Consider the following 19,732-nt stretch of genomic DNA (forward strand, 5'->3'; position numbering starts at 1 on the left):
CCCACAAACACAAAATGTTAGTGACCTGATTTTTTTGTTGTTGTTGTTGCTAGTTAGCTGAAGTGTGGGAATGTGCTATGATGGGGAATGAGAAAGTTGTGTTTTATGCCCTAATAAAACTTGACAGGATCAGGAAGGACAAATAACTTGTGACTCTTGATCAGTCCTCAGAATCCTGGAAACTAAAAATGAGCTGGAGCTCACAGTGTGTCTCAGCGTGGAGGTAGGGCACAGAAACAGACAGTCTGATGCTTCTGCCCATCTTTCTTCTGCTCTCAGAATTCAGTCATGCATTGCATCTAAGAATACCCAGTGTTGTGGATCTCAGTGATGTCTGAGGTGATCTTTTTAAGTTTACTTCCTCAATGCAAATTTTTAAAAAATTAGGCATTTTGCTAAATAATCCTGGAAGATCTAGATTAACTCAGTTTTAATCCACAGGGAGCTCTACAATTTTATAACATGAGGTTTCAAGGCAAGTAAGGTGCAGATGATAAAGTTGTCAAGAGAGATCGGATGGGATAAGTTCTCAAATGTAACATTTCCACATACATGATGGGTTTGGTTCCTGCCTGGGACAGGTATCCTTTGAGCTCTCTCAGCTGACCCACTGTTATGCTGGACTGTGAGCAAGTTCAGGAAACCTGAAGTACAGTTTTAAGGTTGAATTTGTATAGTTTTACTTGTGCCAATGTAAAGTAGTATTCTGTTCAAAACAAAAACAAAACAAAGACACACACAGTGCAAAAAAACCCCAAACCACTCCAAACTTGCTGTGATTAAAATGAAGGAGAAAGAGGTTTAGAGCAGAGAGCAGATAGTCTCTAGTGAGGCCACTCAGAGCAGCGATTTCTCGTAGAGCCATAGAGTTTTTTGAGGGAAGGAGATTTGCACTGGTCTTTCCATTGCTTCTGGGTTTCTGAAGTCAGTAGCCACTTTTCAAAATCACCTTTACTAACCTTGATTGTCTTTCCTTGTCCCGGAATTGTAAATAGTGCTCTTTCCTTACCTTATTAGGAGCGCTGCAATGAAAGCCTTAATTCACGTTTGTTGAGTTGCACAAAGAGTACAGAGATGAGTGTTCTGTAGGAATGTTTATAAAATGAAGAAAGGCTTGAGAAGTGTGGGAGCAAATGAATGTGTGTCCTTATGAGAGCAGAAGTGATAGGTGGTGGAAAAAGTTAGAACCAAGAGCTTAAGAATTCCTCACTAGCTTTCATTGATAAGCTACAGAGCATTGCTTAACCTGCTGTATTTTATTTTTAAGCTAAGGAGGAACACTCACTATTCCACTGGGTGTATCAGCCATAAACAAAACTCTTCATCATTGATCATGACCGGTAGTTAATGCCCTCCTTGTTGTTAGTCATATATCCTGAAATGAAGCCAAGGCCAATTTAACTTCCTAACAAAACAGCTATTCACTGAGTGATTTATTGGAGCTATAAACTAAAACTAACAGTTTATTATCGTAACAGGTCTTTAAAAGGACAGAATTTTTCAGCACAGTTGAACAACTGCAACAGTGTTTTGTGCCTTTTCCAGAGCAGGGTAATTATTAAACACTGGCACTGAAGCTAGTTCTTTTGTGAAAAGTTTGAAAACCAGAATTTTTAAAAGATACCCATAAATATTGCTGGGCTTATTAGATAATATTGAGGTGTGTGTTTAGGTAAAATCAGTTGGATTGAGTTAGTGCTATCTATGCCCCATACAGAACACAGCAATCCAGCGCACAGATAATCATTATCCAAGATCCAGTATCAGAGGAATGGCAAGAATATTTCTGCTTTAAAAGTCTTGGAGGCACGTATAACATTTAGTTTAGCGAATTTGCGCAATTACTTGTTGCGCTTGAGGTTTTCACACAATTCAGTAACACCAATGGTTATGAAGTATGAATATTCAATAATATTAAGATTAAAATACTTTTAGAAACCTGGAAGTACATTTTTGGCATCTTAGGTTCAGTACTAAATTATTTCATTTGGGAGGAGTCCTCTTTAGCTAGAAAGAGGAGATAATCACTACATAATTGCACTGTACAGATGAACAGAGAATACCGGACAGGTGTAGTGTCCAGTGTAGCCTTGCAACAAAGCATGAAATCCATTCCAGCTCACAGAAGATCTCACTAGCACCAGAGGTTCTCAGTGTCTGCTTCAGTTTTACAGGGTACATTGCATGTATTAAGTTTTATCTGTTGCCAGCATTCAGTTCTGAAACCCCGGCTCCAACTTCCGAAGAGGAGAGCAGGTTCACCATGGGATTTCAGGTCCTGTGCAGGCTCACTAACATACCTTCACTTATAATGTACAGGTTGAAGCAAGTGTATTCTTCCTCTTCTAGATCAGTGCTCACCAGGTGAATATTCTCCTGACGGCTTCAAACCCTGTCTGCCATGTCCCCTTGGAACATACCAGCCTGAAGCTGGGAGAGTCTCCTGCTTTCCCTGTGGAGGAGGTCTAACAACAAGACATAGTGGTGCGTCCTTGTTTCAGGACTGCGAGACCAAAGGTAAGGTCAAGATTTGTTTGATGAACTGTCTTGCTCCGAGGCAAAAGTAACTGCTGCTGCTACAAGTGGGGCATTCAAAGAACGGTCATTCTCCTTTCAAGGATCTTTCCTTCCAAGGGTCTCACAGTTGGCTGGCCTAGCCTGGCTGCAAGGAAACTCAATAAAACCTCAGTTCTTTTATAACTTATTTTTATATAAGGACTTGGGAAGGGGTTGGGAGGTACATGGAAGTTGGTCAGTGAAGTCATCGATCTATGAAAAGTCATATAAAGGAACAGGAGGGAGAAAAAATTATCAAGAAAAAAATCAAGACCAGTATGCCATATTGACATATTGGGTTTGAGCACAGCAGCAATGTGAAAATGTGAAGGAGGGAATTGCAGTCCTGGAGGATAAGTAAGAAAAGTTTCTTCATGTTCATAACGAGAAACTGGCTTGGATGCCTTGGGATATACCTAAAAAGGCTAGTATTCATCTTAACCCTGCAGTACCTCAGACAGCCCTCTAAATTTGATCACAGTGGAGCGGACAAGCAATCAGCTCCCAAGGTTTTCCTCACAGGAGTGAAAATCAGGTGGGGATCATATCTTTAAAAATGAAGGAATTTCATTAGCGTCTTAGTTACCTAAAACGTAAAAAGCTGAAAGACAGCTATGAAGTTGTGTTTGAAAATGCTGATAAAAATATGTGTCCATGGAGAGAGACGAAATGTTAAGCAGTATAATGGTTTACTCAATGTCTTAAAGCATGGGTAAAAGAACATCACTTAGATCAAATCACCTGAAGAAAAAGTGTTAATAGAAAATGTACTGCTGTAGAGTAGAAATAAGGTCCTGATGCAAACATTTGGTGGTGGTTTGGATTAAGAGATGTCTCTAGTGTCAGTTAAGATATGTTTACTATTGAGAATTGCAACATAATAGAAGAATTTTGCAGTATGGTCAAAGAATTAATATTACTGATGATAGCTTATAGATTGCTTCAGTGAAGAATCACTGAATCCACAAATGTTGTTGTTTCATATTTAATTGTGCAAAGTTAAAGCACTAAAAAAACACATTAAAAACCTTGGATCAAGATAAGAGGAACTGATTTAAGTTTGGTGGTTTTTTAACATAAACAAAAACATGTCTATAAATGAGGCTCAGTTTTGAAATGAGAGTGGAGATTAAAGGAATTTTTTGTATTAACTGGAATGAAGAGCTCAGGGATTTGCATGCGAAGAGGCCACACGAGACACGGAATCACGGATGCAAGATCTGTTTGGAACTTGTATCTGAAGCATTTGGATTGGGGGGTGGAGCATGTAGGGAAGGACTCCAGGCTGAGCTAGCTTACAAAGCTCAATAAGACTGGAGTTATTTGGGAGTAAGCAGAGCTTAAAAGTAATAGAAAAAAGGGACTGTGCAACACAGAAAACTACATTTGAAAGGCAAGGTAGTAAATTATTTTGATGTTGAGCTGAGAGAGGTAAACTTGCCAAATGAGGTAAAAGGAATAGGGTTAATTTTTTTTTTAAAAGTCCCACAAAGAAAAAGGGCAAGGAAAAAGAAGGAAAGTGGTGATGGAGTTAAGAGCAAAGATAATATATGGCTGATTCTCTTGACTGCTTTCTGTCAGGTTTCAGTACAAATGATGATGGGTATAGATGCAGATGCAGAATAGGTAAGCGAAATCAAATGAAAAGAAGCATTACAGATGTAAGCAAAGGTGTCTGGGGTCCTGTATTCTCAGCTTGCAATGAGAGGAGAAAATCTTCCTGTCTGCATGCAGGGAACTAGGAAAAAAGTGGCAAGTCTGCTAGGAAGGATTTTTCCCCTATGTCTGTCTATCTCCTGTCTAAAACTTCCATGAAATCTGTTATGTTTATGAAAGAGTTTGTATGTCAGAATGGGGTCTTGCTTTGGTGATGCAGGAGGTGCTCTCAGCAAGCCCTGTGAGGACTATAGCTTTTGCATCTAGCTAACATGACGACTTGTACAACGTGATGAAATAAAGTAGCAACAGATCTGGTGGAGGTGGCTGTACCCTGTGTCACGGCCTGTTGTTGCAAGACAGCATGTGATCATGAGAGAAGAAGGCAACATACCAGTTTAGTCACTAATATTGATGCAACGTGCCACGTGTAGAGGGCCAAAGTCTTTCACCTCTGCTTGTGGTGAGCTGATCATGGGGGTAAACTAGGATGCAGCAGCAGTGCACATGCTGTTTGGCATAAGCTGGCAAGAAAGAAAGGTTTAGTTAGTATTTCCACATACAGTTCATCTTCCAAGTCAAATGTCAGTGGCTAGACCATTTGGTGACACACTATTCTAGCTGGTGTCCTGCTTACAAAATCATGGTGGTTTTACTCACTCTGACATATCTTTTATTACTGCTTCCACACAGAACTGCTCTATAGTGTTGCATTTGGGACTTTGGAACTTGCACGAAGTGACCTGATGAACTAGAATCTGTTCAATTACCTCTGCTTTATTACCTTTGTAGTTTATGAATATGGCATTTCAGTTTTTGGAATTATACTGGGTCCTATAAAAATGCATAAAATCACATTCTAATGTGCTACTGCCACTTTTTTAACCATGTTGCATATTTAATAACTCCCCAGTTCAGTGTTCACCTGGCCATTTTTACAATACCACAACTCATCGGTGTATTCGCTGTGCAGTTGGGACATACCAGCCTGAGTTTGGACAAAATTACTGCATTTCGTGCCCTGGAAACACCACTACTGATTTTGATGGGTCAACAAATGTAACACAGTGCAAAAGTAAGTATAGTAAGATGATTTTGTGATCTCTTACAAATAAAAAGACTAGGCCATTAATATTCAGAGTGGCTCTAAGAGCAAAATTTAGCTTTGCTCCAGGGAGCTTGCATAGAAGGCAGTGGTATTGCTCCTCTTTTGCTGCCTGCCTGCATCTCATCCCACACGGCTTACTGAGGTCCATGAAAGACCATTTCTGCAGACTGGTTCCATCATTCTTGCTGAGGTGAGTGATGATTGTGTCTTGCCAGTTGGTGCCGGGTCACTCTGGGTCTTGCTGTTAAATCTTTTCTCCCATGATATAGCTGATAGTTTGTGTTCTTGTCACTGTAATTTCTTTCCCTCCTATTAAAAGGAATGGAAGTTGGCTCACAAAACTTAATAGCTCTGGTAACCATTTCTTCTTAATAACAACCTTTGAAAGAGGCAATTACAAAGAGAACCACTGTTCTAGATTATGGTAGCTGTAGTGTGGGAAGCTGAGGGTAAATTAAAGAGGGAAAATGGAGGGCAGAGAGGTGACTCCTCAGAAGAACCTCTGGAGACACTTATATACACACAGATGTATATACACGTACATATGTAGAAATATGTTTCTGGGAACTGCATGCCTCTCACGTAAAGAATCCATTCCCTGGGCATGTCACACCTGCACATAACACACTGTTATGGTGCTGTGGTGCCCAGACCCTTGTGGCCACACAGAGATGGGGAGCAGAGGCAAAGCATCCTGCACTGGGGTTCACCCTCTCTTACTGCCAGCCATGCTGATCTGTGCAGAGAAAGGGCCTGCTATATGCCCTGTTTTGTGCTGCTGCAGGCATGGTGCCTGAGCAGAGCACCTCAGACTCCAGTTAGACTTCAGCTGATACAGTACACTGATACTATAAAAACATTCTGTCTGGTACAAGCAAGTGGAGCATCCTTGCTTTACTGTTTCTATGTCCTCTTACAACTGCCTTGCTGCTTGGCTGTGACTTGGTTGATAGCACCTGCTGTGTTAGCAGGGACTAGTCTGCATTTTTCTGTCTCAACATTGATTAAAACACAAAGGCAGAAACAGGCAGCAGTGTGAAGTGAAGCTGCCAAGGAAAACTCTACCTGCATCAGATGCAAACAGAAAAGTTTGTGTCTGTCACCCATGTACTGTTTCTGACAGTGACTGTAGAGAGAGCTGTAGGATGACCTCACTTTGCCTAGGCTTGCACACTGTATTGCTTTTTCAGATAGGCAGTGTGGAGGTGAACTAGGAGATTACACGGGATATGTTGAATCACCAAACTATCCTGGGGACTATCCTGCAAACACTGAGTGCACTTGGAATATTAATCCACCGCCAAAGCGCCGTATTCTGATTGTGGTGCCAGAAATATTTCTACCAATAGAAGATGAGTGTGGAGACTACCTGGTGATGCGAAAAAGCTGTAAGTCTGAAATATCTACTGAGGCATATGGTATCTATCTCAGTGTGCAACATGGGTTTCTCACATGCATTGCTGTTTACATACACTAAATGTAGCCTGGCTGGACTCTACTTAAGAGTAGAAATGTATTTAAATGGCAAATTGAGAAATCCTATTTGGTAATGCTGCTCCACAGGTTCAGGTGAAACAAGGGTGCAAGGCTATGATGTGTCAGTGAACTCTGAGAGAAATATTCTTAAAAAGGGGTAGATGGTTCAACCTAACTAGTCATGAGTTATGCTAAGCAATTCTAGCCTGGGTTAGGAAAGAGGAGATGCTTGCTAGTCGCTACAGGTGCCTGATGTGTGAATAAACAACTTCAGTTTCTAGTATAGGCACATCCTTCAAACAGTAGACTGTTTTTTAGGAAAAGGGGAAATATTCCTTGACCAAGAAGTCATTGATGGCCTGCCATCCACTCATGGCCTGCACATTTTGAGGAGTTTTCTTAACACCAGCAAGCATTTCTTGTCATGGTAGTTTAACTGATTGTTATCATGGTATTTTCTGATTGTTCGTTAGTATGAAGCGTTGTCAGATAACTGCCTATTGTGTGTTTTCTTTGAAAGCTTCTTCCAACTCAGTGACCACGTATGAAACCTGTCAAACCTACGAGCGCCCTATAGCTTTCACTTCTAGGTCTAAGAAGTTGTGGATCCAGTTCAAGTCGAATGAAGGGAACAGTGCCAAAGGATTCCAAGTTCCTTATGTAACGTACGACGGTAAGTGCCTGTGAGCAGCTGAGCCTACGTGGACTAGTGCAGCTGCAGCAGTGCAGAACTCCTTGTGGACTCCTTGACCCTGCTAAGCAGCAGGGTAACCCAGCGCTCTCAGCACTGTCACTATGAGACTACTTCCAGTAGCTGTTCTCTTTTAAAGCTAGTTTAAGGAATTCTGCCTTGCAATGCAGTCTTAAGTGCCACCGTATTTCCAGTCTTCCACAGATCTAAACAAGGAGCTGGGATTCTGGGCTCCAACCTGCAAAATGGAGAGCTCGGAGCCAGAATCTGGGTTTTATGCTTTTTTATGCCTTCCCAGTACTGGGTTGCTTCAGGTGGCAGCAGTGTGCCTCCAGTTAGGAACTGGGCAGAGCCCAAGTGCCTCTGAGGTATCGTGTTGCTGCTACCATCTGTAATCTAGTACCAGATAGCAAAATATCTATATTGAAAAGAAGCTTGAGGGACAAGAGTTTCACCCTATCTGTGTCAGAGTCACCAGGAGTGGAACTGGAGCTGAGGCTTTGTGCTTCAGCATAAGTGCTGTGAAAATGATATGGCACGTTTCTGTTCACGCTGGATCAATTGTGAAGGGGTCGTCCTCGCTGTGGTCTGTAGAGTTTCATCAATAGTGGATAACTAATTTTTCAGGGGACACCTCTCCTTTTGAAGCGTTTCAAGTTTTGGTTGACCAGGACGTTTCCCTTTTAAGAAAGCTTCCTCTTACCTCTTTTTTTTTTTCCTTCTTACTGTAGAAAGAAGCCAATAACAGGTGGTAGGTATTTACAGATAAGTTTCTGCAGTGCAGTTGGTTTGAAAGCAGCTTCTTGGTTACAGTGTGCACTACAATCCTAGGTGCATTGTGATTTCTTTTGCTTTTGACAGATTGATGCTAAGCAGCTCAGCAGAGTACACTGTTTTCATAGTAAACAGTATTTGTAGTTTCTTTACAGAAGAGCATTTGGAATATTTTCTCCCTGCTAATATGAGGGCCAAGTACCACTGCCTCTTTTGGGGGTAGGGCTTACATGTGTAACCAGGGGAGGTATTGAGTATGTAAGTGAAGTGAACCTGCAAATTACTCTCTTTGCATTCCCCACAGAGGATTACCAAGAACTAATAGAAGACATTGTTCGGGATGGTAGACTTTATGCATCTGAAAATCATCAAGAAATACTTAAGGTATATTCCTTCCACTAAATATGTTGGGTTTGGTTGAAAATGACGCTATTTTGTGCCAGTGAGGTTGACTCCTGCTCTGCATCAGATCTGTTCCTTGGTGTGCTAGACACATGCTACCTCAGGGAAGTGGGGTGAATCAGCACATCCTGATTGTGCAGAGCAATGGATATGAGACCCTTTGCCCAGGGAGATTTAAGGTGGATCAGACCTACTAGGGAAATCTATGGTGAAGATACCCCTTGAGCCTCATGTAGGCTGTGCTGGAAGGAATCAGTGGAGCAAACTGAGGGACACGGGATTTAATCTTTTGGAGAAGCACTTGGTGCTGCTACTTGTAGCCTGTAGATTAGCAGGGGCTTTTCCTCCCTGGGCAAAAAAAGAAATCTCTTTGTGGATTTAATTTCTCTGACCTTGGCTAGGGGACACTTGCATGGGCAAGTTGAGTGGATGTCATTCCAAGTAAACCTTTCTTTTGCTGGATATCAGATCCAGTGTTTGTTTGTTTTGTGTTTTGTTTTGGTTGGTTTTTTTTTTTTCACTTGCTGTTCTTGGAAGTATGAGGAGGGGAGAAATCCTGGTGCCACTAATAATAAATGTGAAACGCCAGTGACTTCCCTGGGGCCTGAATGTCAGCCTTGCTCCACTAGTTTCTGAGCCCCTGAAACATTAGTACTTGAAAAGTAAAATGTCTATAATCTTTTATGAGTTACTCGGTCATTAAGCTTTGGTAGTACTGACCCTAACTCCTCTGTGGAATTACTGTAAAATCTGCTTTCCTTTTTCTAGGACAAGAAACTGATAAAAGCATTGTTTGACGTGTTGGCGCATCCACAGAACTACTTCAAGTACACAGCCCAAGAGTCAAGAGAGATGTTCCCAAGATCCTTCATTCGGCTACTGCGCTCTAAAGTTTCCAGATTTTTGAGGCCTTACAAATAGTTGGCACTGTACTTAAAAAACCTAACCAGCCCTGGGCATGCACAGAGGGGTTGTGGTAGGTGGGGCTGCTTTCTGTGTTTTACACACTGGCAGAGAAACTCCAGGGAAGCTTGCCAGCTCTGTTCTTGGCACAGTTTGGCTTTCTCAGCTAATATAAATATTTTGGTGAACAGGATTTTGATTCCTTTCCAGATAATACCTTTTGGGTACCAAGGATACTTCATGGGTCTCTGTCCTCTGAGCACCTGCAGTTGAACACACAAGCCCCATTTTAAATGCAGGCTTTGCATAGATTATGCTCTTGTTCATCACTGTTTAAACCTGTATAAGGTTCTTATATGAGCCTCAATCCTTATATTCCTTATCTTGTCTGAGCACCTTGCAATGACCTTGTTGAGCAGAGAAGGACTGCTTTCCCTGTTTTGCTGGAGAGAAGTAGATGTACAAAGATATTCCTCAACCAGACTGTGGCCACAGAAGTCGCCTATGGCAAAATGCTCTTCAAGATTCCCAGACTCTGTGTCCTTTTCCTCAGGTTGTGTTTCTTATGTGAGAGAAGGCTATTCTGAAGGGGCCTGTAGGTAGAACAATGTTGATCAAAATGTTGTCTTAGTGCTTTTCTGTCCACACTTACATTACGTCACTGTCCTCTGGCCATGCAAACCGTTTCATCAGTGTAATGTACCTTCTGGGCCTTCTGTCTTGAAGGGAGATGGCAGAAGTCCTGCTCATTTGGAGATGGACTTACAACCTCTATCTTTTGGTGACTGGCAGCGCCAAGTGGTGCGGTGGGCACCAAGCTTCCTCTGCCCAGCTTCCTCTGTGTGCCCCTTAGAAAAGGTTCTGAAATTTTGCGGTGTAGCCAGGACAAATGCTCCCTTTCCTAGGGTGTGGAGTCAGATCTCCCTGGGTTTCATTGCATTGGTATGTGGTATTTAACTGTTGTATGTGAATAATACCACATCCACAGTGTGACAGATGAAACCCTCATCAAGAGCCAGGGTCTGAATCTCTTCCCTACACTTAGGAGCAAATGAATACTACCAAATGTAGCCTTGCTGAACTGTCATGCCATGGCAGCCCTGTTCTGTGGCATGTGAGGCAGTGCAGCCTGTTGTGTGGTAAGGACATGTCTTGGTCATGGGGTGACGAGAAGGGGCAATTGTCTTAGGTCACAGCTGGGGAGCACAGCCTCTCAGGATGGGGTGATGTGATGCTGCATTCCTCTTGCTGCTGCCTAGAAAGAATTCCCATGGTCTGGGCAGAGAAGGGAAATGGCTTGTGTTGCTGCCAAGAGGGAGAGCTGCATCCTAGCTGGCTGCACTGGGGCTCCTGCTCCAGCTCAGGAGCTGCTTGTGGGTTTCTGTGGGAGGGTGGTGAGTGCCCATTCCAGGAATGGTGCTGCTATGCCTGCAGCAAATGGGAGCAAACAGGCTTGGGGGGGAGGAGGGAGGCAGGGGGTGAATTAGCAGAATGGAGGGGATAGAACCCAGGTCCTTGTGCATTCCTGTCTGGTGTGCTTCATCCTGAACAGGGTCCCTGCTGCCTTTGTAGGAAGGGAGAACAGGGATTACTTGGAAGATGGTATGAGGCAGTGTGATCAGTGAGAAGAATGGCTAAGGGATGCCAAAACAAGAGGAAGGGTGGTGAGAAAGGCTTGCTACGTCTGTGGTGAAGTGTACTGTTGTGGTGAGATCCCAGGAAGGTATTTCAAGATAGCTTCCCTCTGGCTGCACAACCCCTACCTCTCTACTGTTTGTGGCTTCCCACACCAGATGCAGCGTGTCAGTGAGTCGCAATGACCCACCAACCATCTCTATGTGGCAATGGAGCACTTTGAAATGGGTGAGATGCTGAAGTTCTGCTCTGAGTGCACGAGTGAGTTAGGGGCCTGCTGGTGGGGCACTGGGCGGAGAGGACCGTGAGGTGCCAGCTTCTGGGCCAAGCCCGGCAGAGTGGCTTTGCTGTGGTCTGTGTACTCTCTGCCAAGGGAAGCAAGCCAGTTCTTGCTGTGGTCCCTCCCAAGAAGGCTACAGATCTGAACAGTTCTGTTTCGTGTTGCTGAGTGACACACAAATCAGAGTAATTGTTTTCAACAAGCGTTCAAGAAAACAAAAGTTGTGAAACATCCAAATATTTTTAATTGGTGAAACTGGGCTTTCCTGGTCTGTGCATGAGTTAGTGACTTGAGCTCTGGGTCCATTGCACTGCACCTCGCGTTGTAGGCACACTGTTCTAGCTCTGCGTGGCTGCTCTGGGAACAGCATCTCCCCTTCCGTCTGTACAGTGGATCTCAACTTTGCTTCTCTGTTGCCCCCGTGTGCCCAGAGCATTTTCATTGTTGTCTGTGGAAGGAGAGGAGCGTATCAGTGTGGTGTACAGTCTGAAGCCCAGGAGCAAAACCTGCCCTGTCTTGGAGAAGAATCCTTTTTGCTCCACAGCCCTGTTCGTTTTTTACATAAAAAGTCATTGACTCAGAAGGACTTCTGTTACCCTTGATCTAGCATCATGAATCAAAATTTCCCCTTTTACTGTAGGTCCTGTGTGTGCAGTAAAAAATGAAGAGGGAATTTTTGCCATCTTTAATATTGGGAGAAGTGATAACTGTTGCAGAATGTTGTAACGCTTGGCATTGTATCTTCATAGCGATGGTAGTGGCTCTGTAGAAATTTTAATTTCTACTTTCTGTGTGGTTGTAGACTAATTTTTTGGCAACAAGTGATTGAAAAAATGTTTAACCTTATAAAACAGGATTTAACTTTGGAAATAATAATTAGTGTTAACTGGATGACTTAACGTCACCTACATGAGATAAGCATAAGGATCTTTTTCGTGATTGTAAATTAATGTAAAATGTTTCAGACTGTTACTCTTAATAAGAGAAATAAACCAGTGAACTTTTAGTTGCATGAAAACTTTGGTTATATTTTTAGTTGTCTTTGTTGTGCTAAATCAGAGTTTTGTGACAAAATTAATGGTTGTGTAGCAAGCTATCGCACATCAGATAGACTTTATCCTGGGAACATCTGCTTACCATAGCATTCTGTTTCATGTAATATATTATTAGCCTCCATCTAATACCCATAAAGATACAATTCTTCATATATTTAGTGGTACACATATTTCTAGCTTGTATACTACCAGAATTATCCTAGTATTCTAATAATTATGTTAAAAATGTCTCCTGTATGATGAGCTGGAGTCAATTGGCTTGTTGTAACCAGCTGTATGAAGACAGAATAAACTACTTAAAGTAACTCCAAAGTATTTTATTACTTTGTAGATTAATCCGATTTTTTTCTCAAAAAATAAACAGAAACATCCTAAACCCCCTTGTTTAAACTTAATGATAAAAAAACCTGAAACAAGGTGAAAACCTGTCTTAAGACACAAGTTCCCAAAATATTTTTAAGATTACACAACAGCTTTTCATTAAATCCACTGACTTCATTTCTTAGAATTAACAAATAGAATTAGGTCATAGGAAATCATAAATTAGTTGATCTATAATAATACTGTTTTTCTGTATTTGTTTCTGTGATTTTACGTTGAAATTATTAGTTGTAGTCAATCTATCAAACTTTTATAAAAATAATCCCAATATCTTCTCCTTAATTTATTCAATTGTTTGTTTGGCCCTTAGCTTCCTTTGATCACAGTGACAAGGACTGATTTGTATTAGACTGAATGCAGCCATCCGGGTTCATTTGGTGTGGTTTTGGAAGATACAACTGTATCATACAGCTGTGAGCTGTTGAAAGCTGACACTGGTTCATGTGGAAAAGACAGCAGAGTAAATGACATACAGGAATATAGAGGTCATGGAAAAGTATGATGACTACACGCTAATCACAGCAGAAAACTGTTTTATTCAAATGTTCTTCCTGATGTTGTGAATGCTGCCACCTGCTAGATTGCAGTGATGGACGCATGATACCCTCCAGGATTTGGAATGTCAATATCAACTATCTTGTGAACTCCTAGAACAGCGGGAGTGAAATTCTGACTGGGGCCTTTGGGTGTTTACTTAACAGAAATAAGTAATAGCAGAATATAGAGAGCAAGACTTGAAGCTCATTTAAATCTGAAGAATCAGAAAAGATCTGATGTGTGTAAGCAGGAACAAATAGTATTACGATAATCCTTGGGAACAGAATGCAAGGATAGCAGTCCACAAATATTTCTGAATTAAATAAACTTAAATGCAAATGCTTTTTCTATCACGCATATAGGTAACATCCTGTAAACGCAATAGATGCCGAAGGTAAAATCTGTCACAACCAAAATGTACGTATACTTCCTATCTCCCTTTCAATGTTGCTCCATTCAAACCGTGTTTGTGCATGGCTGCTGCTGGAGGAGACAAGTACTTCTTAAAGAACTTGAGCCAAAATCAGGGCTGGTACAAGTAGGCTTGTTTCTAGGCATCCCTGGAACCAACCTGTCCTACAACACATATTAGCAGATTTTCACTCTCTTGTGGAGCTCTGCTTTCTGCAACACATTTTCTGCTGTCACTGTAGGACACCCCTGAGCAGTGATGCAAATATAGCACCTGTGGGGAAAACAGAAGGAGTTAGAGTATTCAGGGGACAGATTCCACTCTCAGAAGGTAAGTTCATGTAGTTTCTCTCCAAGTCAGTGCAAATTATGTATGACTTTCTGCATGTTGCTCTCTTAAACTACCTTATTAAACCAATTTAAGTGTTAAAAAAAAAGAAAAAAAAAAAAGAATCTTTCTCTGTTTAAATATATATGTTAGTGCAGCTGTTGCTCTGATTAAACAAATTTTGAAGAGTCATACATTTTTTTTGAAGTCATAGAATCATAGAATTGTTTTGGTTGGAAAGGACCTTTAAGATCATCGAGTCCAACCATTAAGCTAATACTACCAAGTCCACCACTAAACCATGTCCCTAAGCACCACATCTACACATCTTTTAAACACCTCCAGGGGTGGTGACTCCACCACTTCCCTGGGCAGCCTGTTCCAATGCTTGATAACCCTTCCATGAAGAAATTTTTCCTGATATCTAGTCTAAACCTCCCCTGGAACAACTTGAGGCCATTTCCTCAAGGCCATGGAGTAAAGCCTGTTTAGTACACAATGAAAATATAGGTCAGAAAAGATGACCTTGAAATCTTTTTCCTTATTGAACGTGTCTATAAGTACAGAATTCATTAAGGAAACTCCCTCACACTGGCTAGCTGCTAAACTTGATCTAACGCAACTGAAGCCTGCTTTTTTCACTGGGAAGTTTATTCAGTAGGCAACGTAGACTTACAAAACTGGATATTAATCATGTGCCATGGGATTTCCCATCTGTGAGGATTCTGGGGATCGGGAAATAAGGGGTTCATAGTTTTAAGGAGAGAATTGCACTGGAAGCTGAAATATTCTGAAGTGATCACTTGAGATGCAATTTGTTGTTTAGCAGTTTTTAGTTCAAGTGTTTCTTGTTTTACCAAGAACGCTACAAACATCCAGGGAACACTTATGTACAGAGCAAGTTTATGCTTGACTAGGATTAGAGAAAGCTTCATCCTCTGTGCCTGAATCGAATATAGCACTGGTAGCCTGACTGTGTGTTTTGTGCGTTCTCTCCAGCTTGCTGTGCTAGAAGAGATGGAACAAAACACTAAGCATGGGCAGGAGCCTTGATGTGAGTTGGATGGACAATCTCTACCTGGAAGTAAGTTTAGGAGACGAAGTGTAGAGGTATGTTAAATACACACATATATGTGTGTGTATGCATATATATCATGTGTGCAACAGCTGTCATGAAAGGACAATGCAAAAAATACAGAAAAAAAAAGAGTGAAAGTTTAAAAAAAGCAGCAAGCTGGCCCAGGGTGTAAACTTGGGAGGAGCGGGGTGTTGGGCAGGGTGGGCACAGCGGGCAATACATGTGGGTGCCTGGTGGGGTGCAGCGCTTGCTGGAGGCACTGTCTCTGCTTTCTTCTGCCCTCCTCACCCTTTTCGGGGGCATCCACCTGCAGTGCAATGATGAGGGTTGACGAACCTCCTGGCAGCAGGCTGGGGGACCCATGGGGCCCTGCATGGGCATGGGCACGGGCACGGCTGGCTGGCCTGGAAGGGCTCCCCAGGGGCCCTGCGCTTGGTGCGGGGTACATATGTTGGCTGTGGGCACAGAAAAATGTATGCCTGGGCAGAGATGAGAAAGGGAGGTCTCCAGAGCTGGGAGCCTTAGAGGTGTGTAAAAGGGTGGGCAGGGCAGGGAGCAGGCAGTGTAGGGCTAGGACGACGTGAGGCACTTGCTGCTGGCCAGCATTACAGCTGAGGAGCCTGCTGGCTCAGGTTGGTGTGCTGGCAGCCCTCATGGGCTGCTGCAGGACCTGCGAGGCTGAGTGTGTGTTATTTGCCATTTTCTGTGTTCATCTACATGCCCCAAAAGCAGCAGGGAAGAGTTGGAGTTAAGCAAAAGAGGCTTCAAACACACCTCATGTTTGCATGTGGGGGTACCAAAGGTCATTTGGTTGTGCATTATTTGCTGTCAGTGTGGTGGAGCAGGGAGGCACAGAGTTTGCTCTGGATTTAGAGCCCGAGGTTGGGAGTTGCTTGTCAGCACGCTAGCACTAGCATCTGCCTCACACCCTTTTTGTGACCAGGCTCTATAGCTACGCATGTCCCGTCACCGGTTGGAAGGCTTGTTGCAAAATGCTCAGCTGGCTTCTGGAGGTGCTGACTGGAGTAAAACCCAGCCATGGATAGCAGCTTAGGGTAAGACAGGGGATCATGATTTTTCTGGGATTTAATGCAGAAATTGAGAAAGCTCTCCAGAAAACTGGGAATTCGGCATCTCTGTGTCCAGCAGACAAGCCTGTCTGTGACACAGCCCTGCTCATGAATTTGGGTGGCCCCCAGTTTGCTGTTACTGATGTAGTGCTGGTGTGAGGGACTGTGTGGTAAAGCTGAGAGGTACCAGTTATTAAAAACAGGACTGGCAGAAAAGTGCTCAGGGGGCCTGTCCGGCTTACATAGCATAACTATTGTACTCTGGCTCCCGTAGGTGCTAATTCTCTCAGCAAACTTACAAAAATAAAACCCTGAAAAGGTTCATCCATGCTGAGAACAGCAACTTCATTCAGTGGAAGAAGGAAGCTTAGCTCCAGGAACGGGACGCTCAACACTGCAGGCATTACTGTCTTCCTCAGCTAGTCCATTCTTGCCTGGCATATTGGGGAGGGGCTCAAGTAAGGAGATTTTTGAGGGTTTGGGGAGGTGTGATAATGAGGCATAGGTTGTGGTGGCCTACATGAAGCTGCTGTTCCTGGGGATGCTGGCAGACCCCAGCTCCCTGTATCACCTGCCCAGTTCATGCTGTCTGTGCCACAGGGCTCAGGGCTGTACTGAGGCAGCAGGGTACCAGCCACAGGGCTCCCCGTGACAGGGCAGCGTGTGGCCCTGAGAAAGAAAAAAAAACCAAACTGTAAAAACCCATGCTGACAAACAGCCATGGGTTTTGGGTTAGATCTGCTGTAGCAAGAGGCCTAAAACCCAGAGTCTGCTGCAACTTGGGGGCTCCGCTAACAAAACAGCTCATGCCATGCTTCTGCCTTCCTGCACGGAGGTGTGAATGTTGCGAGGAAAAGCATCTTGCTGCCTTGGTCTAGCTTCAGCAGCTTCGGTGGAATCTGAAGGGGTGTTTCCCGGCCCACTGGCAACTCTGCAGGACACATGCGCCAAGGAGTGAAATGTTGCTCTGGGCAGCTTTTCTGAGGGCATCAGCACCATTAGCCAAAGTGCACAATTCAGATTTTCTTTGTTTAGCAGCTCTTGGTCCCAACCACTGCCTCTGATCAAGCTTTTTGAAGAAGAGGGAGTGATTTTGTAAATGACCTTATATTTTGCACGATTCTGTTTTTACAAAATGCAAATATGGGGCCCAGAAAGACCCATGCTGCTGGGCCAGGTATTGCTACCTCTTCAGATTGCACTGGGAGGAGACCAGTGCATTCTAAACTGAATTCTGACCATTGGTCAAGGCTGTTTCCCCTTTTTTCCAAATTATAAGTGGGGAAATGTGCAGGTTGCAAGTTGTTGCTTTCCAGGCAGAATAAACCTCAAAGGAAGCTGAAGGAAATGGGCTGTGAATGCATAACTTCAGTTGCTGTTATTTACTTCTGAGAACAGCGAGTGATTCTGGCACTCTGCCTGACCCCATCCCTCTCGTGACTCAGTTTGTCTTTGGAAAGAAAATTGTGTGGATAATCAGCTACTGATTTCCTCCATGGTTTCAGGGGAGGTTGCTCAGCTTGATCACAGCTTGACTCCTATCTGTTGGTTGGACAGATGATCTTGCAGTATGTTATATCCAAGGTAGGGCAGAAACATCTCAAAGCACAGGTAATCAATAGCACCGTGTGTCTTATCGTTCATACCCGCAGTGCATGTGCTCCCACTCTCCTGAGGCAGCTGGCTTCCTCTTCAGATGTAGCGTGAGCTAAATTATCTTTCAGTTGACTGGACCTGAAGGTGGAGATATTTAACCAAACCACAACATGGCAAACACAACCTCTGTGTTAGGAGAGTTACATTGAAGTACTGTTGACGATTCTGTGCGTTAGCAAATATTAGCACTGGGTATCCAGTAACATGTCTCACTAAATCTTACCCGTTATGAGTTGCTGCAGTCTTGCGTGTGCCGTGTGGAGGGGGATACAATGGTAGCTCACTTATACTTGCAGCACTTGAGAGTGTTGGACTCTTGGCTTCGTAAAATAAACATAAGAGCTCCACAGAGGTGAGAGATCCTGTGTTTGACTAACACTGTGGTGACCTCCTCTCTAATGTTGATGTAAATCATATTTTTATCTTAAATGGATGCTGTAAAGTATCTTAGGCTCATATTTTGATTACTCTTAAAGTTCAAAAGTAAAGGTATCTAGATACATTTGATGAACTCAGGATTTGAATGCTTTAAGTTCCAAAACACATATATGTACTTTTTTTAACTTAAAGCATTCAAATCCTGAGTTCATTGAATATTGGTCTGTTGGGAAACTAAAGCAATTCCAGACTTGATAAAGAACCTATACAAAACAACCTACCCCCTCTTCTTCTCCTCTGAAGGAGGGGTGTCGTGTCTTAGATCTGAGCTCCATAAGAAGGTGGAAATATTTGTCAAATGAAATCACTCTATGAATACTCCTTTAACTGGGAGAGGCAGAAGAGGTTCACAGTCAGTCTTTTTAAAAGTATAGTGAGAATGTTGTTCCTTGGTGAATCCCACATTGGCATGAGTTGAAGTAAGCACCTGTTCTCGGGGCTTTTACAGAAGAGCTGGGAAATTCCAGTTCTGTTCAGCTTACTTCATCACTGGAGATACTCTGTCATTTCTGTCACCATCCCTGGTCAACTGGGTATGCCATACAGGAACCTTTCAAAAGGCAATACTGTTTCAGAGCTGACCTGTCCTAGTTCTGTTCCAGAAACAAAGTTATCATTTTTTTTTGCTTGGTTTTAAACTATGTTCTGAGATTTGTGTTCTCCAGGAGGTAAATTTCACAGACCTTGCCTGAGGAGTTCCCCCTCCCTCTCCTCAATTACTGCTACTCAGGAATCATACCACTCCAAAGCATGAATGAGATGCAGCAGATTTATAGTTGGGCAGAGAAAAGTGTTCTAGCTAGAAAGCGAGAGAAAGCAGAGAGCTTTTAAAAGGTTTGCATAACTCCTTTCAGGACTAAGAGTTCCCCCCTGTGGCAGGGAGCTTTCAGATACCTGTGCTTGGCTGTGCCTGGACACTTCAGTGCCAGCTCTAAACTTGTCACCCAAAGGCAAGAGATTTAAAAGATCCCTTCTGCTGTATAAGCTGCCATACATTTCTTATCTTGTTCCTGCTTAGGCATTCTTTGTTTACTCTCATCCCCAGTTCAAGTTTCAGCAATGACTTCAGTCCTGTCATTGCATGGTGACTCTGTGGCCTCACACACTTCCATAGTGCAACATCTTTTACCCTGGAGCCAGCGTGCGTTTCACACTGATGAAGACACGGGGTTATGGGGATGAGAACCCTGGACATGACCACCTTGGCTAACAGGAAGCAAGGCACTTTTTAGATCCCAGTGGAAAATGAATGTGATGTGGTCTTCTCCTGGCCCATTGTGGGCATCTGCCGATGGTG

The 19,732-nt window shown here is 43.1% G+C and overlaps 1 protein-coding gene across 1 annotated transcript in view; it reads left to right on the forward strand.

The window, feature by feature from the left end:
* SCUBE2 (signal peptide, CUB domain and EGF like domain containing 2) overlaps positions 1-9,584 on the forward strand; it is a 40,923-nt gene extending 31,339 nt beyond the window's left edge. The window contains exons 18-23 of the mRNA XM_068398872.1: positions 2,350-2,517; positions 5,126-5,287; positions 6,511-6,708; positions 7,317-7,469; positions 8,566-8,645; positions 9,432-9,584. Coding sequence (XP_068254973.1) covers positions 2,350-2,517; positions 5,126-5,287; positions 6,511-6,708; positions 7,317-7,469; positions 8,566-8,645; positions 9,432-9,584 — 914 coding nt within the window. The remainder of the gene's footprint in view (positions 1-2,349; positions 2,518-5,125; positions 5,288-6,510; positions 6,709-7,316; positions 7,470-8,565; positions 8,646-9,431) is intronic.
* The last annotated feature ends 10,148 nt before the right edge of the window (positions 9,585-19,732 follow it).

This window comes from Nyctibius grandis, chromosome 4 (assembly GCF_013368605.1).
Source record: "Nyctibius grandis isolate bNycGra1 chromosome 4, bNycGra1.pri, whole genome shotgun sequence".
Taxonomy (NCBI): Eukaryota; Metazoa; Chordata; class Aves; order Nyctibiiformes; family Nyctibiidae; genus Nyctibius; species Nyctibius grandis.